The following is a 27498-nucleotide window of genomic DNA, read 5'->3' as shown; positions in this document are numbered from 1 at the left end:
CAAGGGCAGTTCAGAATCTCAGCCAGACGGGGACAGGGCCAGCTGAGGTTCAACAGACATGGGGGGAGCAAGCAAGCATTCCAGGCAAAGGAAACAGAACATGCCAGAACAAGGTGAGGAAGGGGCAAGCAAGTTCTAGAGTATGGAGTGTGGGGTGGAGGAGTCTGCTGAGGGAGAGGCTGCAGGCAGGAGGGGTCCTGCAAGGACAGGAAGTCCTCCTGAGGTGGCGGGACTGGCCTCTGGGCACGGGGGCACTTAAGCAGAAGAGTACAATGAGACTGCAGTTTGGAAAGACCAGCCTTTCAAATATGTTTCTTTTTTCTTTTTTTTTTTTTTTTTTTGAGAGGGAGGACAAAAAAATGCTAATAAAATTTATTGTCTCACTATTTTTATTCTTCCTCGATTGTCAAACTCCGCAACAATGTATTTTCCTAAAAGTTTCAGTAAGTTTGTAAATGTGTAACAACATGCAGTTATACATCTACTCACTGAAAAATCTTACACCAGACACAAGATTTTTCATAAAAACCATGACTTTTATGATTTTTAGTAATCAACAGTCCTCTCCCCACCAAAAAAAAAAAAAAAAAGGAAAGCACATTTTCATAAGTTACTGTCTATAAACTCAAGGTGATACCTTTTTTAAAAATATAACAACAAATTATTAACTAACTCTAACATGCTTTGAGGGACAGAAGCAGTGGCCCAAAAAAAACCAGAGGCCCAGATAAGCAAGCTAGAACAATGCCAGTATCTACAGCTTTCACACACTCCCTGCCTCATATACACACATGCGCACACAATTTGCTCTTCTGATTATAGTGCTGCTTGGGCAAATAGTAACATTTTTACCTATTCTTTAATTAAAATACACACCATCTGCTTAAGCAAAGAGGAAAAACCCAAACAGGAATGGCGGGATACTTGGGAAAGTTTCCCAGCGAGTAAAACTCTTTGGTGAGTAAAAACACATGAGTGACTCAGCTCCAGTACTGCGGGATTTCACATTCATCACCCTGCTCAGTACTCATTCTGACCCTGCAAGGGAGTGTCCTACTTTAGAGATGAGGAAAATGAGGCTCTATGGAGTTGGTTCACCCAAGATTAAAGGGTGAAAAAAACCTAGGTCTCCAAACCCGATCCTCAGCCCAGAGAGTTAAGAGGTTCCAGCAACTCCCGTCCCTCCTTCCCTCTTTCCCCTTCAGTCCCTTCTTCCCTTCACATTACTCAGCGACCAGCAGCATTACTTCAGACTGAAGGCGGGTCCCCTGGACACAGCTGCTCCAGTTCTCTTCCCAGAGCACCACCTGTCCACGCCGCTGCCCTGCACAAATACCTCAGTCCTTCCTGAACCACCAAACTGTACAAAGTCCCAGCCACTGCCCTGGCACCCCCAGTCCTCCTCAGCTTGATCTTGACCCACCATCTGACGTGAAAGCTCCACAAGAACCAAAAGGGCCCTGAAAGCCCAAAACACCTTCATTCACACTGTTCACCTGTTTCCCATCCTAGACGGCCCTCCCCCTTCCTTTCTCAGAATGAAAGCAGACTCTCTTCCAGATTTCCCATGCCTGGATTCCACGGCACTCACAGAACCAAAACATCTTTAGCCAGGAAGGTGCTTTGTGAGGTCACTCCACTACCCAGTTAGGAAGCACTACCCTAAATCAAGGCCACCCTTCCCACTCACTAAACCCTATGCAAACCATCCTGACTAAATGGGGTCACCCCACTGCCATAATCACCACTCCCATCTCTGAAATCCAAAAGCAATTACTATCAGTACCACCCAGCTGCCAATTAATGCTAACACCTACTGTTATTTATAGTTTTATAAAATTTTCCAGTCTCCTAGATTATATGCTTCTTGAGGGCAAGAATTTAGTCTATTTCTTTACAGAGCATGACATTTTGCACATAGCGGCCTATTTTAAAACAAAGATGGAGGTTTTCTTATCTTCCTCCTAAGCAGAGTTTAGATGCTCAAGGGGAAAAACGGGAAGCTTCACTCAGGACCAGCCTTGAGTCACTCAGAATTAAGGAGTATCTAGTAACGCCTTCAGAAACCAAGGACACCACACTAACAAGCCTCTGCAGCTGGCGCTCCGCACTGTGTCCACCAGGAACCATGAAGGCCACAGGCAAGAGCTGAAGAGACACTCACGCAGGCAATCACTCCTCCATTTCTAAGCACTGGAGAGAAGTCCAGGTAACGTGGCTCTCAGCAGGCAGCTGAGCACCCTCCTGAAAGGGTCTGGATGTGGATGGGTGGATAGAGATAACAGCCAAAGTATTTTCACCTGTCAGTGATCCTAAGGCGAAATACCCTTTTCTCACTACAGGAAGAAAAAATGCTATGACTAACTATAAGCCTTCAAATATCTGCTTATTGAGGACATTTCTGGCATTAAGTCATGCCACTCCACTGTCCAGAAAAAATTGATTTGTTAAACCTGAAGAGAAAAACAGCTCAAATATAATGCCAAAAAAAATTAGCCCAAAATGCTTACTGCAGAGAAGGCCAAAGCGACTTGGGATCTTTCTTTCTTATCCTTTTTGTCTCCCTTTGGCTTAGTTGGTTTTTATACAAAGTCATAAACATGATCTTCCCACATTTTTCCCCACCAGATGGAAGTTCGTCATGCCACATGTCACCTAGCAACCTAAACACCACTCTACAGCTTCCCAGATACCCAATTCTTCATACAAAATTTATCTTGTTCTATTAAACAAAAGGGGGTAAGGAAGAGATAAGAGAATAAAAGTTAAAACAAGTGTTAATATGTTTGCTTCGTAATCATTTGAAATGGGATAAGAGAAATGGAAAGAAGGACTAAAGTTTAACTGTAACCATTACTTGATACAAGGAAAAAATACAAATGTACCTACAAGATACTCAGGTTCTTGCAACATTTGAGGTTCAACAGTCTTGTGCTCCAATGACAGAACTTTGTATGCTGCAAAGCCCATCCTAAAATTCACCTGCTGAACGAGCTGCACTTACAGAGTGTTTACATAATTTTGCAAACCCCTGAATCATCTGACTCCTCCCTCTCACTTTATCCAATTCCAATGCTACCACCACCCTGAGAATCTATCTTCCTTCCTTCTTTTCTCCCTTCCTTCCCAACCTGGTAATATCATAAAAAGGGGGCCAAAAAAATGTATGCTCATTTTAAGAAAGGGAAAAACTATTAAAATTCTAATACTCAATATATGCCTATAACAAAAGATGAATACAAGTCACGTTGGACTTCTGCAATTACAAGAGGTGCTCCAAGTGGTTACCATCAGCGTCCAGACACTTCTGGTTACGGAGAACTACTGCTTGAGCAACGTTGACCAAAGTGTCCTCTTGTGTACATTTTTTTGGCACCCCCGGTATTTTCCTTCAAAACTCAGTGCATATGCCCCTTCTCTTTGGAGTGCTTCCCAGACTCACTCAAGAAAACTGCACTTCCTTTCCTGTGCTCACAGGGCACTGTGAAACAACCACCACTAATACTTTTTTAAAAGGTCCTAATCTATCACCGAGACCTCTCAACTCCATCTACCCAACATCCAGGAGGTATCTATCCTCTTCTCCCCACTCCACAACACGCCAGTCCACACCACTGGCCTTTCACTTGGAGGGCTGGCCATGGAGCCTCTTGTCCTAGACTCTTACATCCAATTTCCAGAAAGCAGCCAGCAGTGGGTCCCCTAGATATCCAGCAACAAGAGCAATGCCTTGGACATAGTAAATGTTTAATAATTTCTGTGGACCAAACAAATGACTTAATCAAACAACCACATCTGTGTCTCCCAAACAGGCTATTCAAGCAATGTTCATTGTATGCATAATGAAATACGCCAGATTTTAAGCATGTGTTTGTTTAATCATGTAAGTAACTTTAATTTTAAACATGTAAATTTCAAGCATGTGAGCAAGGAAATGTCAATCAGGAACCTAGCAACACTGCAAAGCATATAATATTGTATTTCTCTTTCCTTTCAAACTTATTTGTTCGTTTCCTGAGAACCTGATTTCTGACTTAGAATATTCAGAGACACTGTCATTCACAAACAACCCTTTAAAAGGCTAAATGTAGGTTTAGAGTGTATTTCCCCCCTGGTCAGCACTGCAAGATAAACAGGTGCCCAATTTCCACTAATTTTATTTGATTTTCCATTAAGAGTTTAACCAATTGTAAGGAACATTTTAGAGCTGTTAAAGTCAACACTTTCCATCATTGTGTCAGGTTCCTAAATGTCCCCAAGATTATCTTTAAAAGACTATATTTATGTTTTTTTCTCTATAAATACTAAAAACAATAGTGTAAAAAAGTTTTTCCCCCTTAATATCAGAGAAAATTGGGGAATGTCACTCTGAGTGCCCTGTATACACTTGGGCTGACAAAGCGTTTTTCTCCCTCACCTGCTGCCCCAACCAATGCCCCCAGGAGCCAGGCTTCTCCACTATCAAGAGGAACAAATGGAAAATTTTTAAGTTGAATATGCTTTCCACCAAACATTACTGTACTGCAAAGGACATGTCCTCAGGTGCTTGAGAGAAATTTCGGAGGCATGGGCTGTTGTCAAACAGACACAGAAGATAAAACAATTAACAAAATGCCTTTTCACTTCTGACACATTGTATCGGCATGCAGTTAAGTGGAGACAATGTTATCACTCCACCAAGAAAAAGGGAAATCTACTCAACTCCGAAATCAGGCCCAGGCTGCGCAGCGTGGGCACCATATGGAGCTAGTTCCAGAAAGGTAAACGCTGAGGCCCTTGCAGGAAAACTTTTAATTCAGTAACTGATTTCAGGCTTGTACTTTGAAAGGAGTCTTGCACAGGAGCAACAAGAATCGCCGAGATCCTGTGCTCAGCCAAGAAACTCGCGACCTGGAGGAGCAGGCGTCTCTATCCCGGCCGCCTTTCCAACCGCGGGCGGGAGACCCCCACCAGCAGCCCCCAAACACGGGGCCGCCCGCGGAGGCAAGAAGGAAGGGTTCGTCGCTGCGGTCCTTCCCGGCCGGGACCCAAGGCAGTGGAAGCAGCAGACACGCTGCCACTCCCCGGCGAGTGTGGAATAATTAAACTCTCCTCCCACCAAAAAAGTTCCCTCTCCCAGCTTTGCCCGCCGGGCCTGGGAGCGGGGAGAGGCCTGGGGCTGGATTTCAACCGCTGCAGCAGCTGCGGCCGATAAGAGGCGTCCCGGCCGGCTGCGCCCGCGCCGCGCGCGGGGTTCGGCTCCACTCCTCGGGCAGCTCGAGGGGCGCCTGTCACCACGCCGGCCCGGAGGCCGGAGCCCCGGGGAGAGGCGGGCGACGTCCCGCCCAGGGGCGCGGGGCCCGGCGCGGTCGTCGGGGCTGCGCTCGCGGGCCCTGCCGCACGGAGAACTTTGCGGCCAGGAGCCCGGGGCGGGGGGCGCCTCGAGGCCGCCGCGGCCGCCGCACTTTCCCTTTCCCCGCCTCCCTCGTCTCCCTCCTCCCCTTTCCAGGAAGCGCCATATTGATCCCGGCGCCTTCCCTCTCCCCCTTTCCTCCCCCTCCTTCTCCCGCCCCCATCCAGCGCCCCGCGCCCCCGGCCCCTCACCTTGGCGATGGCCTTCCGGTAGCGAGTCACCGCTTGCTGGATGAGGCTGAAAACTTTCATGTGGCCGTCGCCGCACGGCACGACCACCCGGGTCCTCCCGAAGCACACGGTCACTTTCATGCCGCCGCCGCCGCCAGGGCCAGCCCGAGCCCCGCGCCCCTCGCAGACGGCCGCCGAGCGACTACCGCCGGAGGCTAGAGGCTGGCGCGGCGGGGCCGCCGACTGGACGGGCGGCTAGGGGCGCGGACAGGCGGCGCCCGGGGGCCGCTCCGCTCGCATGCCCGGCCCGGCCGCCCTCGCCTCCCGGGCTCGCCTCGCCTCTCCCGCCGCGGCGCCTGCGGCTCTGGCCACCTGTTCGGCGTCTCGCGCGCTCCGCGGCGGCGGCCCCGGCGATGCGGCGCTCGCGCTCGGACGGCGGGGGAGGGGACGACGGCGAGGGGAGGGAGACAGGGAGGGAGTGTGAGAGAGAGTGAGCGAGAGAGAGACAGAGAGGAGAGAGGGGAGGAGCGGAGGCGCACAACACCGCGCACGTGCGGCGGGAGGCCGCCGCTCCCCGCGCGGGGCGGAGCGCGCCCCCGGGACCCCCGCTGCTCGGCCCGCCCCTTCCCGGGCGCCCGCGCTCTGCTCAGCGGACCCTCGGTCCTGGCGCTGGTCCCTTCCAGCCCCTCGAGACCCAGGCGTGCTGCGAGCTGCTCTCGCCCCCACCAGCCCTCTTCGGGGATGCCTGCTTCTTGCCCCCGAGTCTCTCCGAAGTCCCCCTTTCTTTGTCACTTTTAATCCCCTTCCTCGGACTGAGGGTTCCGGGTGAAATCGCTTCTGGAGAAAGCAGTTTGTTTATTCAGGGTGCCGAGATATTTGGAGAGGAGTGGTCACCAAGTCCCCCGAGAGGACAGGGAAGGACAGGGCTGGGACAGGAGGTTCTTCCCCCAGCGGGGCCTTGCGCCGCGGACGACCCCACACACACAGACACACCCCTAATCCACTCCCGCAGCCTGGCAGTGTTTTGCACTAGCTCGCTCCCTGGGCTACAAGGCCTGGAAGAGCTTGTTAAGCGCTAAAAGCAAAAATTAATCGTCTGCTCTACGGAGCGGCTCGTGAGACGGACTCGATCGGCCTAGCTCCTGAGTCCACTATTTACCTTCAAGTTACCTGTGAGCTCGTGGTGACCCACCCGCTTCCACAGGTAGAACTCAAACATCAGCAATACTAATCATTTTATTTCTTTAAAATCTGCAACACAAGCAACCCTAATGCAAATTTATGACCAATATAAATGTGAGAGCGGATCTCCACAATGCGCCTGCTGCACCACTACCTCACCCCCAAAGAAAAACGAGTGCCTCTGGGACCTAGGACATTTCAAAAGAATGTAGACCAAGCCAAGAAAAGTGACTGATGCTCATCTCTGCCTTAGCTGTAGGCTGTGATTCCTTAATAACTGTATGCTATTGTGTATCAAGAATAGCAAATGACAGTCAAGTGCCATTGGCCCATGTGTGTGTCCCAAACGATAGTAAATTCATTTTGCCAGTTGTTTCTAGAATATGTGAAAGCAATTAACAAGTTCTGTGAGCTCAGGTAGAACTTCAGCATTTAGAGCAGGAAGAGCTGATGACCATACATGCATCCCACTCCACCTCTCATGTTAAAATAAGGAAGCAGGACAAAGTGATCCATCTGCTCTCCAGAATCGTTGCACCTCTCCCTGCCCCAGGTACAGTGTGATATGTGATATGAAACATTGTACTTCCTCTAATCTAGTCAATCATCTGTCCTAGCAAACCAGTGCAATAAGAAAGTGCTGTGTGTCGTCATCCCCATCTTACCCCAGGATATTGATAAGGACAGAATGCTGAAGTCGCTTGCCCAACACCACAGAGAAAGCTGACACAGACCCAAAAATAAAATCCAGGTTTCCTTCCACACATTCAGGGGAAAGACTCATCATATTCCTCTTCCATGTGGCTGCAATGTTCAACCTTTCAACCCAATAGTTAAGTTTGTGACAACAACTCTTGTCGAGGTCTTCTTGCTTCTTGTATTAATACTTGGATTCACAACAACAGTTTCTGCTAATTATAGGTGTTTCTGTTTTAATGCATTGGGGAGGAAGGAATGCACTAGTTTAGAGTGGGGCTTTCTCAAAATAATTCTGATTAGAAGGCAAGTTCGGGAATATCCAGAGTACATCAGACATAACACGGATCTAGGTTCCGATCCTGACTCTACCATTTACTAATGCCTTAGACATGGTGTTCAATCTTTCTCCAGCCTCAGTTTTATCACCTGAAAAGTGGAGTTGATGACCTCCACCTAATAAATTATGAGCATTAAATAAAACAATGTATTAAGACATTTAGTACATGCCACCACATGGGAATGTGTAGTGTAGTTGAGTCCAGTAACCATAATGTGGGTGAAAGGTAACAAAGTCAGGACAGGGCAACTGCGTGATGATGTTGGGGGAAGGGAGAACAGTGGGAGCAGAAGCCAAGGCTCAGAGAAACAACTGGCCTGGGGATACAACTGTCCGGTGACTGCACCAGGACTCCCGGTTCTCAGGCCTGTACTCAGTTCACTTCAGTTAGATTCCACATGCAGTTAAAGAAGGCCTTCCATGTGGAAAGCACCGGCTAAATATTACAGAATTATAAAAGTGAGTAAGAAAAAGACAATATAGAGGTTAGAAGAAGGTAGCTCCGATAACTAATTCAAGACATTAAATATTAAGTTCCCGCAAAATGTTAATGACACTCCTGGGGAGGGAAGCCTGCCTTCATAAAAGGCAGCATCAGAATATAAGTGTACCACTTATTCACATCATTTCCTTCCACTATTCAATAGCTAATAAAGATTTAGACAATTTTTCAAAACTATGATTCATAGGATTAATAATTATAATGTCTACTCAACTAACCAGATAAAGCTTTATATAAATCTACCCCGTTTATCTAGATATAGTGATTCCCTTTACATTAATAATTGATGGAAAAGTAATGCTGTGTTAATTTTAGGTAATAGACACTTTGGTGTCTTGAGTCAAATTCATAAAATTTCCTCAAAAATAATGAATTTACTTGCACTAATATACTCGCCCAACATCTAACCATAAAGCTACATTGGGGCCAGGCTACCTTCACATCTGCAAAGTATTCAGCTTTACCAAATTGCTTCTGGCCTGATAAAAGCATCAAAGCAAACCTAGTCCCAAAGAGAAGCAAAATCATTCAAGTCAAGAGGCAAATGTTACATAAATATTTTCTTGCGTATTTATTAAATTCTTCGTATTTCAGGTGAAAACTTATGACCCTTATCTTACTTGCCGTACTCTTTTACAGTTGATTGATTCAATTGGCCGTGAAAACCCCAGAGCATTCCAGGATCCACCTGGCCTTTGTGCCCATCTGCAAATGGGCAGGTGTGACAACGTGGACTATAATTTCAACGATATCCAGCAGCATTCAGGTTCGCCATGAAATAAATGCACACCCCACATGTGTAGGAGTGGTATTCTATTACCCAACGTCTTATCCTTACAGGAATTTTTAAAACTCAGTCATACTTTGAAAATTGAAGTTATCCTTAGGATATTTCACACAGTCATAAATATTATACTTAATATCATATTAACAATCTTGTATGCTTAACCTCACACAAGTTCAGTCTAAAAAAAGAATTGCATCAGTATTCACCGAATAATTACTGCCTGTCTGTGCTATACCAAGCACTGAACTGTAGGTTGGGTACGTAAGTTTCTCCCTCAAAAGGTGCCAAGTCTGGAAAAGGTTTCAAATGTGAACAGAGTGTGATAGGTGTTTCATCTTAGGGATAGTGGGGGTACCCTGGGGAGATGTTCACTCCTTCTGAGATAGAGGGAGAGAGGTGGAAGTAAGTCACCTGGAGTAAAGCTGTCCAAGAGAAACATAAAGCGAACCACATTTGTAACTAAATCTTCCAGTAACTGCAGATAAAATTAATTTTAATAATCTATTTTATTTAGCCCATTATATCCTAAATATTATCATTTCAATATATAATCAACATTTTAAAAATACTGATGAATACTTTTTATACACTTACTCCTCCTACTAGTTCTTCCCGATTTTGTGTGTAGTTTATACTTATAGCACATCTCGATCAGAACCAGCCCTCCATATTTATTCACTCATGCATTCACTCATTCATCGAACACTGAATTGTAAGAGAGCTCAATGGCTACTTGTGGTTAGTGGCTACCATAGTGGACATCAGAGCTTCGGGGAATGGGATTGCTAATGGCTGGAAGCCACATGCATTGTCAAGGAACTTACAAATATATTGAGCTCTTTGAGGGCAGAGACTGCTGTTCACAGAACTTCCCCAGAATTGCTCTCACAAATCCGGACGCCTGCTATTTACTCAGTAAGTGTTTGACGAATGAGTGCATGCATGAGTGAATGAATATGGAGGAGCAGGGGAAAGATGGCTTCCTGACATACATAGATATGAATCATATAATAGTATAGCTCTGTTTGGGATGCAATGCAAAGATTGAAGGGAATAAGAACTGCACTCAGGCTCAGTACAGCTTCTCTGTTGTGCTTCATTAAACATAAGTCTAAAAACAGTGGTTTTTCTAATGAAGCATGAGCTCATATGATTTGTATGGGTAAGAGTAATGCCAGTGAAAGAAAGAGAAAAAAAACAAGAAAGGAAAAGAATAAGAAAGAGGAGGAGCCTTCGTGATCCCCCAACTTGCTGAAAGCAGTCATCAGACATGAAAAGTACAGGGAGTGACTTGGTTCAAAACAGGAGTAATTGTACAGAACAGACTTCCTCAGGTCATCTCCTTTCCCCTGCATCCAATGCTGTGTCTTCACCCTCGAGGCTAATGTAATCCAGTGGCACCCTACTCACCAGCTTGCGATTACAGGATGGGGTAGGATTTACTTTTATCCCCCCCCCCAACAGACCATATGTATTCAATTCTCCACTTTCAAAATATTCCAGGTCGCCGTCAACTGGCAAATTAGCTGCAGTCACCAAAGTGTGCACCCCATTCTTGCTCTCCTGTTCCAATGCCCAGAAACAACAGGACAGCGTGGCATCAGCCTGCTGAGACAGCCCATCTTTTTCAGGGTGGAGGCTGGTACAGCTGGTGATGTTAAAAACTTAACTCTATTGAAGACAAATCTGCAAGAAGGTCAAACAAGCAGCCACGCCGCTTGCTCGCTAGTGGTCCAGCAGTACTCAGAGCATCCAGGAGTGTGGAGAGGTGTCTCCATGTGATACTTTCATTATAAACACCAGTTCTTTCAGTTGAATCTTGGGGAGCCAAGTTCAGAGACAAGTTCTCTAGAGAGGCCTAGAGTGCTGACCTTCTAAGTTGCTGAGGAAACCAGAGGTGTAGGCAGTGAAATGACTGCTGTTGGTGGAATTTCAGAGTCTGAATCAGGACTCTCTGCTGGGTAGAAGAGCATTCTGCTTTCTTTTCAAGGTGGGCAGGGTTCTACCAGGAATACAAAGTACTGCAAGTCGTCTTTTTCTTCTTCTTTTTTTTTTTTTTAACTCTAAAAAACGTTGAGAAAATGATGTGAGAATGGGAGCAGATCAAGGAAATGATTTTAATCATTTCTTAAGAAGTGAGACTCTCCTCTCCCAGAGGATACTTAACCTTTGATGATTAAAAGGAAAAGGATGAAATGAATTCACATAGAACCTCACACCAATGCTCAGACAAATCTGAGTTCTACAGAAATTCTGGCAAGGGGATATGAATCAGCTTTTAAAGACTATTTAACAAATGTGGTTAAGCAGTTTCCTTCAGTAAAGAGGAAAAGGAAAAAAATTCATTGATAATTGGAACAATATACTTTTTCTTGACCCTGTCAAGATTAAAGGGTTGAAATTCTCAAATCCTGAAATAATGAAGATGAGTAAAGGGAACGCTTTTCCCGGAGTCACTGTGATGAAATTAAACAAACCCTGCAGGACCCTCCCAGAGTGCCTCCAGGGCTGTGGGCCTACCTGGGTGACCAGCCCAAAACCCTGCAGGGCCCCCACCACCCTGTCCCGCTGAAGGAGGAAAGTCCTCTTCCCCCAGAGCCAGACCTGTTCATGTGAAAAGGAGGTGAGTGGTGGTGAGGCTACTTTGCAACAAAGTCCAGGGCCCATGCTATTTTGTGTAATATTTCAGGTGAGCTGGGCCAGTGCACATCCAGCCCTGCTAATCCTCTGTACCTCACTTTAAATGGCTGGATCATCCTTCCCTCCTCTGTCAAATTACTCTGTTAACCTCAGAATTCAATTTCAAAAGCTTGCTCTGGTGCTTTGGAATTTCATCTGCTCAGTATCTAAGCTACAAGCTTGTGTCAGCTGGGGAGCTTTACCTCGGTGAGTACCTGGACCCAGAACCCACAGAACCCTAACTAGGCAAGAAATCTTTATGCTGATGAAACAATCCCAGATCTCCCCGCCTCATCTAGCCCTTCTCTCAAGTGGGTGATCTTGTGAGCCAGACCATCCCATTTCTCTGCTCAGAGCCCTGCGACGCTCTCCACTGCATTCAGAGATAAAACCAGAGTCCTTACAATACTTTGCAACGGTCTCTGTGGTCCGTCCTTCATCCCCAGCCTTTTCTACTACTCTCCCTTGCTCACTCTGCCCCAGGAGTCCTGGCCTCCCTGCAGGCCCCTTAAACAGGCTCCCTTCTTTAGGGCCTTTGTATTCGCCTCCTCTCAGCCTGAATGCTCTTCATCCCAGTAACTGCTTGGCTTCCTCCCTCACCTTCTTCAAGCCTCTGCCCAACGTCACTTTTGCATTTCCTGACTGTATCACAGAGAATGGCTACAGCTTTCCCCTGTCCCTTTCTTTATTTTTCTCCATAGTACATATCAGGTGGTAACATTATAGTTACTTACTTATTAACTAGCTGTGCATCTCTTTCTAAGTCACGTAAGCTCCATGAGAGCAGAGATCTCTTCAACTTTGTTATCCACTATGGTCCCAGTGTTTACGACAGTGCTTAGGACACAACAGGTGCTCAACACAAATTTGTTAAATAAATTAAATCACGAATGACCAGCAAAACACTTATCACTTGGGGAAAATTTTTTCACCTCGTAGATCTATGGCATCATCTTCAAAGTGCAGTCTCCTGAGGTAGATGTCATTATGATTCCTAAGTTATTATTATTATTATTAAAATAGTAAATGCCACCTGTGTGCATGGCTCTGTGCTGGGCGCTGCTCAGGCAGATGCATCTATGGGGAGTGGGCCTGCCCGCTCCACGACAGAGAAAGTCATGTACTTGTAAAAGCACAGTTGTCTGCTTAGCCCACAGGCCAAATCTGACTCACCACCTCTTTTTGTGAGGCCTGGAACCGAAAAATGGTTTTTCCATTTTCAAATGGCTGAGGGGGAAAAAAAATCAAAACAAGAATAATATTTTGTAACGTGAAAATTACATAAAATTCAAATTTCAGTGTCCATAAATAAAGATTTAGGGAAAATCAGGCATACTCACCTATTACATATTATCTATGGCTGCCTTTTGTGCACCATCAGCAAAATCTAGAAGTTGTAACAGAGACCATATGGCCCACAAAATCTAAAGTGTTTAGTATCTGGCTCTTTACAGGAAAAGTTTGCTAACCATGGTTTAAAGCAGGGGTGTCCAAACTTTTTTCAACGTTTTTTACCAAGGGCCATATGTGGTAAAATACACAAACAGCTGGGCCACTCACTCGAGGTGAAGTACGTATTGCCTCACCTGGTTTATTTAGGTAAACTAAATATATTTTTGGAATTTGCTGCAGGCCAATTAACAATGGATTGTGGACCACAGTTGGCCCACAGGCTGCAGTTTTGACACCCCTGGTTTAAAGCAATGTATGGTGATTAGCAGATGAGAGGCAGCGTGGGGAAGAAATAACATTTGGCTGGAAGCAAGAAATCAGATTTCTCCTTCCACGTTTGCCTCTCCTTCTTCTAGGACTTTGACAAGCTAATCTCTCAGAGCTTCTATTCCCTTATGTTCTAGGGCAGGTACACCCCAAAGCAACCCCCAGTGAGCTACCCCCTTGTACCATCCTGTCCCCTTGCATGTGGGCAGAACCTGTAACTTGTTTCTAATCCATACAGTATGGCACATGTGATGGGCTGTCCCTCCTGTAATTACGTTCCATCATATAAGTCTGCATCCTGGCACACGAGAGAGACTCTTCTTCACTGCCTTGAGGAAACAAGCTGCCAGGTTTAGAACGGCCTATGGAGAGGTCCGGTAGGCGGGACTTGTGGGTGCCTTTGAAGGCTGAGGTCAACTATAGCTGAGCAAGTGAGAAGCTGAGGCCCTCCATCATAGAGCCACCAGGAAGCAAGAGAATTCTGCCAACAGTGAAGGAGTTTGGAAACATGTCTTTCCCTAATCGGCGCTCCAGGTGAGAATGCAGCCCTGCTCACACCTTGAAATCACCCCGTGAGACCTGAGCTAACAGAGGACACAGCTGAGCTAGGCCTGAAGTCCTGACCCACGGAAATTGTGTAGTAATAAATGTGTGTTGTTTTAAGCCAGTAAATCTGTGGCAATTTGTCACATTACAATAGAAAACTAATGCATCTGTACAATAGAGTCCTTGAACTGTATTTTAAAATACATTGAAATTCTAAGGTTCCTCTTAAGCAGTGTGGCCTAATGCTAATCACCCAGAATCACGGAGGATGCTTCTTAACGTTCAGAGTCCCGTGGCTTTCCCTTTCAGATTCTGATTCAGTAGGTGTCATACGGGGCTCTGAAGTCTGTATCTTTAGCCAGCATCCTGATTGATTCTTATCACTATCTAAGTTTAGAAAGCACTTTGTTGTCATGAAAATGAAAGAGGAAAAGTCACCATAGGCCGAAGTCAGAACTGAAGTGACGGGGGAAGGGGTGAGTCAGAAAGAAGCGCAGACACTTGTGTGCCAAGCACCGCGTTGCTCTCACACCTCCACGCCAGGCTGCCTCCACGCGCTGTGTCCTCTGGCTAGAACACTCTTCTCGAATTACCAACTCCTATTCATTCTCTAGCATTACCTCCTCTGGAAGCTGTCATCAAAATCTCTCAGCAAGGACACTTCTTCCACTTTGGGGTTCCCATTACATTTTGCAGACAATTCTATCATTCATCCAACCAGTTTATTGAGTGTCTACTATGTGCCAGGTGTTCTACGCCCTAGCGACACAGGCATGAACAAAATGAGGACAAACCCGTCCCCTTACTCAGCTTATGTTCTAGTATCTCAAACTAGACTCTTAGCATGAGTGTGAGTTTCCAGCAGTGGTCCTCAAAGGGAGTCCCTGGGCCAGCAGCATCAGCCTCAACCAGGAGCTCGGTAGAGAGACAGACTTTCAGGCCCCCCGCCACAGCTACAGAATCAGAAATGCTGGGGATGGCACCCAGCCACCTGTGTTTTAAGAAGCCATCCTAGTGATTCTGATGCACGCTAAAGTTTGAGAACCACTAGTTCACAGGTCTGTCTCCCAATGAGACCCAGGACTGACTTCCAGGGCGTTAATAACCCTACTTAACGTTAGCCCTTAGAAACCAGCACAGAAAAAGTTCATTCATGTATTGAATAAATTACATGATGGATGAGTGAACTTTGGGTCATCTTAGGGTGTGGGGCCCAGAGTACTGGAGAAGTAACAGAAAATAAATTGTATACCCCGCTCCACCCAGTTTTATGTCATTGAAATCAAGTTACAATTAACGTCAAGAGAACATCTGAGGCAAAGGAAAGTGTGTCCGAAGTTTCAAAATGAACATTGACTAGCACCTGAGAGGTGGCTCAGGGAAGGGGGACTGAGGACCTCCTTGCTTCAGACACGCCAGCCTGTTGCAATCTGTGTGGTGCACGTGCGCGTGCACCCTCCCTGTGCTGCCCCGCGTCCCTGCGCAGCTCCGCCAGTGTGGGGCTCCCTTCCCTGCATCCCGAGGGTGGGTGCTGAGTCATCCTGGTGGGGGGTCCCACCGAGTGAGAGCAGGAGGCAGGGCCACAGGAGCCTTTCTGTGAAGCTCTGTCATGACCAGACAGGCCTGTGAAAGTGGAGGATTGTTGGAAGTGAGTGGCTGGAGGTAAAGGGTGAAAAGTATGTTGGGGGACCAATGATGGGCCTTTCGTGCTAAAATTTCCTTTTTATTCAGTGGTCAGTGAGGAGTCTGAAGGATTTAGAGTACAAGAGTGGGATCATGGGGAGGGGGAGGCGAGGAGGGGGGCCGGCCGTTAGCTCAGTTGGTTAGAGTGCAGTGCACTTAACAATACGGTTGCCAGTTAGATGCCCACATGGGCCACTGTGAGCTGCGCCCTCCACAACTAGATTTAAACAGCTACTTGACTTGGAGCTGATGGGTCCTGGAAAAATACACTTAAATAAATAATTTTTTTTTTTAAGGGGGAACATGAAAAACGTCTGGTGAGGAAAGGAGTCAGGTCAGGTGGGCGGGTCCCTGCCTCCCCATCCTGGCAAAACGGTGACAGGCATGGATGGCATGGCACTGCCCTCCCCTGCAGCTAGGACTAGGGAGAGCACCCTCCGCCTGAGCTGGGAGCATCTGCCCCCGGAGGGACGGCAGCATCAGCAGCTGCTTGGGCCTTGGGCTCACCCTGCTGCCCTCACAGCTATGACCACTTGTGGTCACTGCCTCTGGGACGTAACCACACTGTCTCCACCGCACTGCTGAAGCTCCCCTGTCCCAATCCTCACTGGGACATCCGGTTGCTCCCCAATCCCTGAGGTGAGTCCAGAGCTTGCTCACCCACCTCCCTTACCACAGCTAGAGATGGAGCAGCCATGCTTTCTCCCAGGTCCCTCAGAAACATTCCCACGGGGCTACAGCTGCCCAGAGTCAGAAATGAGTGGGAATGTGTAGGCCATAGCACGGAAACCAGCTTCTTTTTCCTGGTGTCTCTACTTCACCTGTCAAGAAACGATACTCAGGCTGCCTGTTCTCTCCCTCCGCATAACTGGATCGCAGCCCAGGGCCTGGTGCCTTGGCCATCTCCCTCCCTCTCCTGATACCCAGCACCCCTGTGCCCACTTCTGCACAACCAGATTTCACATGCTCCGAAGGTGTCCCTATAGATCTTTGGGTCTTCTGAAAACTTTATTCACTCACTCATTCAACTTTTATTGGGAAATTAGTATTTTTCCAAGCTAAATATGGTGATAAGAAGGTGAGACATAATCTCTGCCCTCAAGGATATCCTTTTCTTGCTGGGGGATTGGCTGGAGACTGGTATAAACAGGCCATTATAATACAGTGTGTTGTTCCCACAGGAACACAAGGGCTAGAAGCCTCTGTGGTCAGAAGTGGTCAGAGAAAGCTTCCAGAAAAAAGTGATTTTTTAAAACAAAATGAATGGCTGGCAGTGAGCCACTTAGGAAATTATATGGCTAAACCAAGGAGGGAGGGTCCAATCCATGGAAATGGATTATGGACAGATCCATGAGTTCCTCTAAAAGAGAAGCAAAAAGACTTAAAAATGACCAAATATGGAATAAAATTACACAGAAAAATTAAAGAAAACTGAAGTTTGAACCTGTGCATTTGGCAAAATGATGGGGTCACTGACAGGTTTGGAATTCGGCAGTAATATCAGTTCGGAGGTGGGGAGAAAGGTGAGGTGTTAAACACGTCAGGATTCCAGTGTTTACAGAAGGATGTGGAATAAGATTCAGAAGAGTCTTGTCAACGTGCCTGTGCTGACATGGCTTCATTATGTCATGTCCACTAGGGCGCCATGTGCAGTCCATTGGGAGTGGGCCGGGAGGATATTGCCTGACAACTAAATATCTTTGCAGTGCAGCACTTGGTGTTGTGAAATAGGAAAAATATGGGACGTGCAGCCAGAAGACTTGAATTTGAGCCTTCTCTTCACTAGCAGTGTTGTTGGCCAAGGGATGTGACACTGTTGCTACATCTATACAATGTAAATAATTCAAACCGGTAACTCTAGGGTTGCTGTAACAATCAAATGAAATCATTAAAATGAAAATGTTTTGTAAAACGCATTGCAGTCTACAAATGTTCGCTATGATGATTGCTGTTTTGTTTTGCCGCTTGCTCTCTTTCTCGCCAATAATATTTCACTGGTGGCGGTGATTTTTCCTTCCCCCTTAATATTTTAGATGGGCACATTTATCATCATGGCTTTTTGATTGCAAAAGTAACCATGCCCTGCTTCTATAAATCAAACATAATGGAAATAGATGAGAGAAAAAGTGAACACCTCCCATGTCTCCACCTCCAGAGATAACCAGCATTGGTGCATCCTCTTTCCGGACATCTCACCTTGTTTATGAAACTAGTCTTTCCATAAAGCACAACAAAAGAATGTAAGGGAAACTCCACCATGTTTTGTTTCCTTCTACCCATTCAAGTTTATTCAGTTTGGAAATTTTCCTCTACCACTGGCTTAAAACCTAGCTGGCTTCTCAATTTTCTTCCTCAGTTCTTAGGTACTACACTATCACGCCATCACGAAATACGTGTATATTATCAAATCATAAATTTGGTATCCTGTCCAAGATTTTATTCATTGATTCAGCCTTCATTCAAAGGAAAGACTTGTCCTTTCCTGGAAGTGGTGTGGTCTGGTTTTCCTTCTCTCTTCTCCTCTTCCCCACATGTTCACTTGGCAACATCAAGGGGTGAGGGGCACAGATGACCTCCTTACTTGGCTGCTGACTGGCATTCTCTCAGAGGGCAGATACTTAGAGCCAACACCTTCTCTCCAGAGTGTTTCTGAGGCATCTTGGAGGACCCGTGCTAGGCCCTCAGGCCTGGGTGACACCTCTCCTACAACTGGCTAGAGCCCACTTCAGGCCTCAGGTCTCTCACTGATGCAGGCCCCTGGCCCTCGCCAGCACTCCTTTTGGAACCAAAATGGGCTTTAAGTGGCTGCAGTCTGGCTCTCTCTCCCTCTTGGGCCAGGATCTACAAGAAACAGTCCTCCATTCCCTGTCCATGAATGCAGATCAATGGGAGGAGCACAGTTACTTCTCAAACACAGCCTTCCACTCTCTGTGTCCTGCCACAAGCGCCATCTGCTTTCTCAGGGGTGACTCAGGCACCAATCCATGGCAGTCTCCAGCTTCAAGAAACACAAACCAAGCTCTGTGTCTGCAGAAGCTCATCCTCTTCGGTCTTCAGATGAAGGACCTAACTAGCACTTTCCCACTCCCGGCCCTCAGGTGCAGAACTCTTCAAATAAATTTCCTCCCAAAGCCCTGTAGGCTCCACTTTCCTGTATTGTCTAAATAAGTAAGAGGATCCCAGAACCAGTTTGCAGCATCTACTTTGAAGATTTCTCCAGGGCAGCCTGTGTCACACTCCATTTGGTGTCCATACCTGGACGATTCGTTTGAAACTTGATTTAATGTCTAGTTCCATGAATTAATATATAGGAAAACATAAATAATTTAGCAAAATGTTATCATATGAGGGACACAGTTTTGCAGTTTTTTTTCACTTGATATATCTTGGACAGCTTTCATGTCAGTACAAATGGATCCACCTTGTTAACACAGATTGTTAACAGGTAACACAGGTAACATATAACTTGCAGATGTAAAAGAATTCTGTTCTAGTTTAAGACAGTGCTCCTGAAACAGAATGGTCCTCTAACCTAGGTTTTGGCTTTGGCCGAGAAATGGAGATGGTGACTACAGGCCTGGGCTAGGCTGCAGTGATTCGGTGGGTGGTTAGGGAGTGGAGGGGTGGTAGGTGGTGGAGAGGGAGATTGGAGGTAGCAGGACGGCATTCCCTGAAGGGCTGTAATTAGCTGCTCTGCAGAGCTACACCCTGCTCCCTAGGGTGCCCTGAGAATTTAAATTATGGGATGGAGACTAAAGGTGCAAGCCTCCTACCTCATCTCAGGGCCTAAATCCATCTCATCATTGTTTAAGAGTCCAAATGCCTATTGGAGAAGCAATTTTATCCTCCAGACCCTGCAAGTCTCCCTTCCTCCCCACTCAATGCATGGGGTTGGGGGAACAAAGCGGGTGGGTAAGAAATGTTACGAATGGGGTTCATGTTGCAGCAGCAGGGAAGATGTTATTCTGGAGAAATATGGAACATCGAGAGACCTCAATGGGAAAGGCAGCAAGAGCAAATAGTTTAAATCATTCTAATTCTTTCCTCCTCTCCCTCCACCCATGTCTTTAAATAGGGACGGGCAAACATTTTTATCTTAGCTCCCAAATTACATAGCTTAGGGAAGCAAAACAAACAAACAAACACGAGGACAGTAATGAAGCGCCCTGCATGCCCATTATAACGTCTTTCTGTTCAAGGTTCACGTCTCTGTCGCCATGCAATTCATCGAGGTCATAATTGTTAACTATCTGATTATCGGAGGTTGTAAACATCCGGGGCAGATGTGCACAGAGTGGAACTGCAATCACGTGAAATCTCATGGAAACAATGTTGGAGAATTGCTCTTGTCAGAGGCAGAGCTTCTGACCAGGGAGGACCTGCCAGGATTAGAATTCAAGAAAGAATCTGGAAGGGTGATGCAAGACAGGTAGGTGCTTCAAAAGGATGATTTCAACATCAAAAGATTAAGAAAGGCCCTTGGGAAAACTGCTACAGCTAGGGGATATTTTTGTAAACACAATTCTTTTTATGATCAGACGGTAAAATCAGCCATAAAGCAAAAGGTGCTATATTATTATAGAACTCTGCCCGGAGAGTTCACCCTCTCCCCAAACCAATGAATCATATGTTCTTGGTCTAGTCTAAGACTTAGCTTATATCACAACGTGATATAACCCAAACCTTCATTATATAAGTTTTAAAAATTTTAGAGTTTTTCCACATTACCTAGGTTCGTTTTTCCTAATAAATCCCAATCCAACACCTAAAAATTTCATTACTGTGAAATTTTGTTCCCCATTAGAAGTGAGTTTCATTCAAGTAGATGTTTATGCTCAGGTAACGAGAGTCTCTTATGTGGCATACACGCGAGAAGAAAAGCGCATTTTCACAGCTTAGCAATTGGTCATCCCCCAGATTGGTGTTAAAAATGGAAGGAAGGCTTTTTAAATCAAGGGTCCAATTCAATAAAGCTCTCATTCCCTGCAGCTCTCCATGACCTAGATAGGAGGAAACTCAGTGAGAGTTTTAGCTTTCCACAAACACTTTCCATCAACTGGGTAGCAGATCCTCTGGTGAACATCTTTCCTGCATACCAAGTTCTTAGAGAATTACAAAGGAAATATGAAGTAGCGAAAAACACCATCTTTGTTCTCAAGCAGATGCAATGCAAACATACAGATTTATTGAGGAAGTCCAAATCAAGAGCCTTTAGAAACTATAAATAACCTTAAACACAGCTTGCTAGAATTTGTCCTAAACAGATCATGTTTATTTTTACAGGACTTTTTGTTTTCCGGCAATGGCTGGTATGTGAAAATAGCACTTGCATTAACAGTGGTAACCATTTTAGTCACGGGAGAGAAAACATAATAATTTTAAATGGAAAAAAAATATGAGGCTGCTTCTGAACAGAACGGAACAGTGTGACAGATTCCCGTATCTTGACAATCATCACACACACTAAACCACAGAGCCCTGAGGGGCTGTGGGCGGAGCGTGGCAGGAGGTGGGGACTTGGCCAAACCTGAGGCTGAGCATCACTGGCAATAGAAGCTCTTTGGCATCGACCAGTTGGGATTCGGGTCCTGGATCTGTCACCCATTCATCACGAGCCAAGGAAACTCTCTGAGCCTCAACTTCCTGATTTGTAAAAATTGTTTTAAAACAATAAATTTTTCATTAGTGTTGTGTGAGTCATAAAGTACATAAAGCAAAAGAGTACCTGACATTGAGGTAAGTTGAATAAAACCTGCTTCATAAAATGAGTAATCTTACCATTGTCATTATTATTAATGTTTATTTTACAGTCTAAAGTAATGGAATAACTTTGTTTTGTGTTTTTTTCAAAATGAATTTCAAATAACACTCTTGTGGACAATAACTCTTATTCTATAGTCTTTGTCTCCTTTTGTCTCAAGAACTTGAGTCTCCAAATTTTTCATCTTCAGTATTTCCCTCTCTATGGAATCATTCCCATTGCATGCAAACAAGTTCCAGAATCTCATATCTTGAACAAAGAAACACAAACCCAACCACCTTCCATTGTCCCCACATCTCCCTCCAGAAAGCACTCCCACTTTTTGCTACTCTTTAGAGCAAGACTCTGTGAAGGATTTGTTTGGCCCTGCCATCCTCTCTCATTTCTCGTTTTCTCATAAACCTTCTCAAACCATGTTTGTCTCCACAATTCCACTGAAACCCCTCTTGTCAAGGTCACACATAACTTCCATGTTTCCAAATTCAATGGTCTTTTCTTACTTGACCGTCAACAACACTTCACCCTGTTCCTTCCTCTTGAAGTCTTTCTTCTCTGGCTGCCTAGAGAATCCCAGCCAGTCCTATGGGTTCCAATGGCCTCCATGTCTTTGACTCTGACAGAGACAGATAGATGGGTAGATAGAGGGATGGGAATAGTTATCCAGCCCCACCTTTTGTCTGATTCCCAGACCCCTATTTTCACCTGCTCACAAGACATTGCCTCCTGGATGTAGAGAAGACATTTGAAATCGAAAAACAACCCTGGATAACTCACCCCACCCTCACCCCAGATCCATTCCTCCCACAGGCTGAGTCACAGTAAAAGGCGCCACCATATGTCCAGTTGCTCAGGGTGAATCTGAAAATCACCCTGAGTCCCCATTCCCCTCCCCCTCACAGTGTACAGAGTCCACCTGCAAAGTTCCCCGAGTCTGCTCAGTGTTCTCCAGATTCTCTGGGAGCACCACCAGCTCCGTCTCCCTGTTCCCATACCTGCCTTCCCCAAACCGCCCCCCCCACCCAGCCATCTATTCTCCACACAGGAGCCAGGTGATCTTTTAAGAAATGAGTCACATTTTGCCACTCCTCTTTTTAATACTCTTTAAATGAGTTTTTTCATCCCGCTTAGAATAGCCTCAGGTAGCCCAAGAGACCCTGTATGATCTAGTCTCTGCCTACCACCTCCCGCCACATTTACTCCCTACCACCCGCTGCACTCCGCGGCACTGGCCTCCGCTTTCTGTCTGCACTTTCTATCCCCTCCATCTGGAAGGCTCTTCCCAATGATTTTCATGTGTCTGCTTCTTGTCATCAGGCTGCCGCTCAAATGTTAGCTCCTCAGACAGGGCTTCACTGACCATCCAGGCTGGAGGAACCCCCATAACCTATGTTAAGTATTTGCGCTGCACGTACATATTATTATCTGATATTTTCTTGTTCATTGTCTCACAAGAATCAGGGCTTCATGGGAAATGTCTTGTTTTCTATCCCCAGTGCCCAGTACAGTACAGAGTAGGCATTTGTAAATATTTGTTGAATGAGAACATCATCGAATAACCAGTTGTCAAATATCTGTGTAAGGATACACTCTTCATGTGTTATCAGTCATAGGATTTTCATCCTGTACTTTCTTTTGGGAACTGGAATAGAGGGTATTAGTGGTGACATTTGCTTTTCATTTTAAGGGAAAATACACTAAAAAAAAAAAAAAAGCAAAGTCATTTTAGTATAATATGCCCCCTCCCCTCAGAATTTATACAATATTTCAAGGAAAAATCAAATAAATACAAATGCAATGAATAACACAGGGGTTGACTCATTAGATGATCTTGTTAGTGTTTTTCCAAACAGTCCTCCCTGGGTATGGTCTGTACTCTTCTACTGCAGCACCCAAGAAGCAGCTGCTGAGCACCTACCGTGTGCCAGGCACTTACTAAAAAGGCAGAGAAGAATGTTCTCTGCCTGTCCTCAAAGAGCTCATAGTCTAGGGAACAGAGACACAGAAACAAAGGTTCCAGTCAAAGGTGGTCCTTGTAATGCTAGAAGCAGGCACGGGAAACTTCAAAGCCCCAGGCAGGGACACATCCATACAATACATGAAAGGCTTCCTGGAGGTGGAAAAAGAAGGCTGCCTCCATGGGCATGAGCTGGGGAGGCAGGTGAGCAAGGTGCATACCAGGCAGAGGGACAACAGGAGCAGTGATGACCACCTGAGAATTACACAGCAGGTGCACTTACAGTACTCTGCAAACAACAGAAATCAACTCAGACAAGATGTATTAGTTTGCTAGGGCTGCCATAACAAAGTACCACAGGGTGGGTGGCTTAAACAACAGCACGGTATTTTCTCACTACTCTGGAGGGTAGATGTCCGAAATCAAGGTGTGGGTAGTGTTCATTTCGGAGGCTTCTCTTTTCGGCTTGTAGATGGCTAGCTCCTTGTATCTTCACACTGTCTTCTCTCTGTACCTGTCTGTGTCCTAATCTCCTCTTCTAATAAAGACACTAGGCATATTAGACTAAGGTACATCCTCATGACCTCATTTTAACTTAATTACCTCCAAATACAGTCACATTCTGAGGTACGGGGGGGTTAGGACTTCACCCTAGGAAGTTTAGAGAAACAAAATTCAGTCCATTACACTAGAAAACAAAGAAGGAAATTTTATTATAAATATATCAGAATGTCACATGACAAGGTTGCAAAATGCATATAAGTCTCTCTCTCTCTCTCTCTCTCTCTCTCTCTCTCTCTCTCTCTCTCATTCTTCCATCTCTGCTTCTCTTTTATGCAATTGTATATACATATGCAGCTTAAAGAATAATAATAACCATCTCTGTAACTGCTCCCTAAGAAACGGATCCTTCCAGTTACTTTGTTTCTAAGTAAGTCTCTTAACTGCTTTCACTCCTCTTTCCTGAATTTAATGTCAAATTCCCCTCCCCACTTTTCCTTTGTTTTACCTAATAAGTACATACCCCTAAGCAACGTATTAATTTTGCCTATTTTATACTTTATAGAAATGAAATTTTATAGTGTATAGTATATAACATACTCCCTTCAATGCACATATATTACTGAGATTCAAGCATGTTGGTGCATGTTGCAGTAGTTCGTTTTCTTGCTGTGCGATATGTATGACCATTATATGACCAAATTACCATCTGTCCATCTAGTTACGGCATTGGGGTTGTTTCCAGTATTCTGGTTAGGAACAAGTCTGCTATAGATTTGCTGTATAAGTCTCCTGGTGCACATGTGCTAGAAATACTCTAAGACATATTTTTAGGAGTAGAGCTCGTTGGTCATAGGTTCTTCACAGGTTGACTTCACTAGTCGCTGCCAAATTATTTTCCAAAATGGAATTTTCCATTTCTCCACATTCTTTCCAACACTTAGTATTGTTAGACTTTTTATTTTTTAGAGGGTGTGTATTAGTATCTTATAATTGGTTTTAGTTTTCCTTGCCTTGATTACTAAATGAGAGTGTGCAACTTTTCGTATATTTATGGGTCATTTCTGTTTCCTGTTCTGTAAAGTATATCATCATGCCTGTGCCCATTTTCAATTTTCTATCGTGTTATTTGTTTTTTTCGTATTGTGTTGGGTTTTTTTACTCTCAGAGTTTTTTGTACTCTCTTAAGTTGCCTTTTAATGAGCAAAGATTTTTATTTTAATGTAGTTGAATTTATCATTTTCCCTTATAGTTTATACTTTTTGCGTCTTATTTAAACAATCTATATCTCCCCTGCATTTATAATTACATTCTCATATTTGTCTTCTAAATTTTTTTAGTTTCATCTTTCAATTTTAAGTCTTTCATTCATCTTGAATAGATTTTTAATGTGTGAGGAAGCAGTTCAACTTTATTTTCTTCTGTATGTGTAGCCAATTGATTCAACAGCACTGATTGAATTATCCATCCTTTTCCCACTGATCTGATCTGCAGTACCTGCCCTGTCACAAGTAGAGTTTCCATATTTGTATTAATTTGTTCCTGCGTTTTCTATTCTCTTCCATTGGTCTGTCTAACCTTGTGTCAATACCAATGTTCTTTTTTACCATAGCTTTATAATAAATCTTGATATAACAAACCAAGGCACTTCTTCAGGAGTCTCTTGATCATTCTTCACCCTTTGCTCTTCTTCATACATTTTAGGATCAGTTCGTCAAGTTCCAGGAAGAAAGATTTGGGGAGACCTGTTGGGACCTTATTTAAAATGATTTGATGAGTATGGGAACAATTGATATTGAATCTCTCCATCTGTGAACACAATACATCTTTCTATTTATTTAGCCTTTCTTTAATGTCAATCCACAGAGTTTTAAAATGTTTTCATAAAGAGCTCGCTCATTCTGGAAAATTTCTCTCTTTGTACTTTTGCTGCTACTGTAAATGGTATCTTTTTTTTTTCAAAATTGTATTTTCTAACTAGCTTTGCTGATGTATAAAAATGCAATTGGCATTTGTACTTTGACTTTGTATTCTGCAACCTAGCCAAATGGTCTGATAGATTTCCATATCTTTTCTGTAGATTCTTTTGGGTTTTCTATGTAGACAATATCATCAATACACAATAAAAGCTGTATTTCTTCCTTTCTAACCTTCATGTGGGAAACAAATGACAAATATTTTGGAGTTATGATCCGAGATCCCTGAGATTTGTTGGGTTAAAAGAGTAAAAGAAAGGGAAGAATCAAGGCTATTTCACCATTCAAAGTCTGTACATGATATCCCTACCTGAAAGACTACAAAAGGAAAAATACCTTAAATTAAATTAAAAAACAAAACAGGAAATAATAGACACAGGCTGGTAAATTAAATTTGTTTTAATCTCTATAGAATTGTTAACCTGTATAGAATGGAATCCTGCCCTTAGTTTTACCATCATCCACTTTTATAAATGACAGTCAATACTCCATATTCTGTGATTGCGAAGTACAATATTATCAAATGTAACCATGTGGATTGATTTTCCCAGGAGCTTTGGAAAATAAATGAGCAGTATTATTATCACCATATTACTCTCAGGTCTCTTTTTAGAACTTTGTAGTACATCACTTAAGCCAGTTTAAAAATTGTGAATTATTATAATATATTCATTATTGAAGTGACACATATTTGGAGGTATTTAATTTTCAATGATCAAAATTCCCCCTCCCAAGGAAAGCTGAAAGATCAATGTGGGCCAAGAGGAGGGGATCAGTCTTAGATCAGTGTAGATAAGCTTTTAAGTGATGGGGAGAGAGCGACCCCAGGATGTGAAGGGGCAGAGATATTAGCAGATACTGGGAAATGTTCCTTAGAGCAGGCATGATTTGTCTAGTTAATTAGGGAAACAGAAGAGGAACATGATTTTTCCCCCTAAGAATTAAAAGATGTAGAGATCTGGATTAGAAAATTTGAGGTCTGCATGCACTTAAATATCCTTAGACCCAATCAAAGGAACATAAAATAAATCAAAGATAAAAATTGAATGGTTTTAAAAAGAAAACTTGACAGAACCAAAACTTATGAACATTGTCAAGTAAGAAAATGTGTTTTTTCTGAAGTGTCTGCATTTAAAAAGGAAGAATCTACTACACTTGCAAAAAAAAAAAAAAAAAAATTGCTGAAGAGCCTTCTCTTAAAGTTAGACATAAATATTCAACCAGGGTTCATGATCATTGTTTGAAAAACCAAAGTAGGAGATAAAGTGCTTTCTCCTGGGAGAGATCCTTCTAAATTAGCATGTAGGATAGCAATGGGCTTTTGGATATGACTATTTCATGGTGTATTTTTCCACATATTTAAATAAGATTTAGATTTCACATTGGCGCTGTCTGAGAAACCTAGTGAAAGGGAGAGGTTGTCTAAAACAAGAAAGCCTTCGTCTAATTCCATAAGAGTTGTTTCCACTAACTCAGCTAAATTTGAGATAGACACCAATTATATAACCATATTTTTCCATGTTAATCATAAAAGATTTTCCAATAGGAAAAATAATATTTTTACAAGAACTTAAGAATGCAATTGTAACTTTGGTTTTCTACAGATATAA

The 27498-nt window shown here is 44.2% G+C and overlaps 1 protein-coding gene across 16 annotated transcripts in view; it reads right to left on the bottom strand.

The window, feature by feature from the left end:
- Window positions 1–5987, bottom strand: part of PARD3 (par-3 family cell polarity regulator) — a 612084-nt gene extending 606097 nt beyond the window's left edge. For 5 of the 16 annotated variants that reach the window (XM_074324692.1, XM_074324697.1, XM_074324701.1 and 2 more), the window contains exon 1: window positions 5584–5968. In XM_074324692.1, the coding sequence (XP_074180793.1) occupies window positions 5584–5703 (120 nt within the window). In that variant the 5' untranslated portion in view covers window positions 5704–5968. Of the gene's footprint in view, window positions 1–5583 lie in introns of all 16 variants that reach the window. The other 11 variants (XM_074324691.1, XM_074324702.1, XM_074324695.1 and 8 more) reach the window with 4 other exon arrangements.
- Window positions 5988–27498: the final 21511 nt, after the last annotated feature.

The sequence above is a fragment of the Rhinolophus sinicus genome, linkage group LG02 (genome assembly GCF_036562045.2).
Source record: "Rhinolophus sinicus isolate RSC01 linkage group LG02, ASM3656204v1, whole genome shotgun sequence".
Taxonomy (NCBI): domain Eukaryota; kingdom Metazoa; phylum Chordata; class Mammalia; order Chiroptera; family Rhinolophidae; genus Rhinolophus; species Rhinolophus sinicus.
The sequence above is the reverse complement of the archived record's forward strand: the minus strand, read 5'-3'. Positions and strand labels throughout refer to the sequence as shown.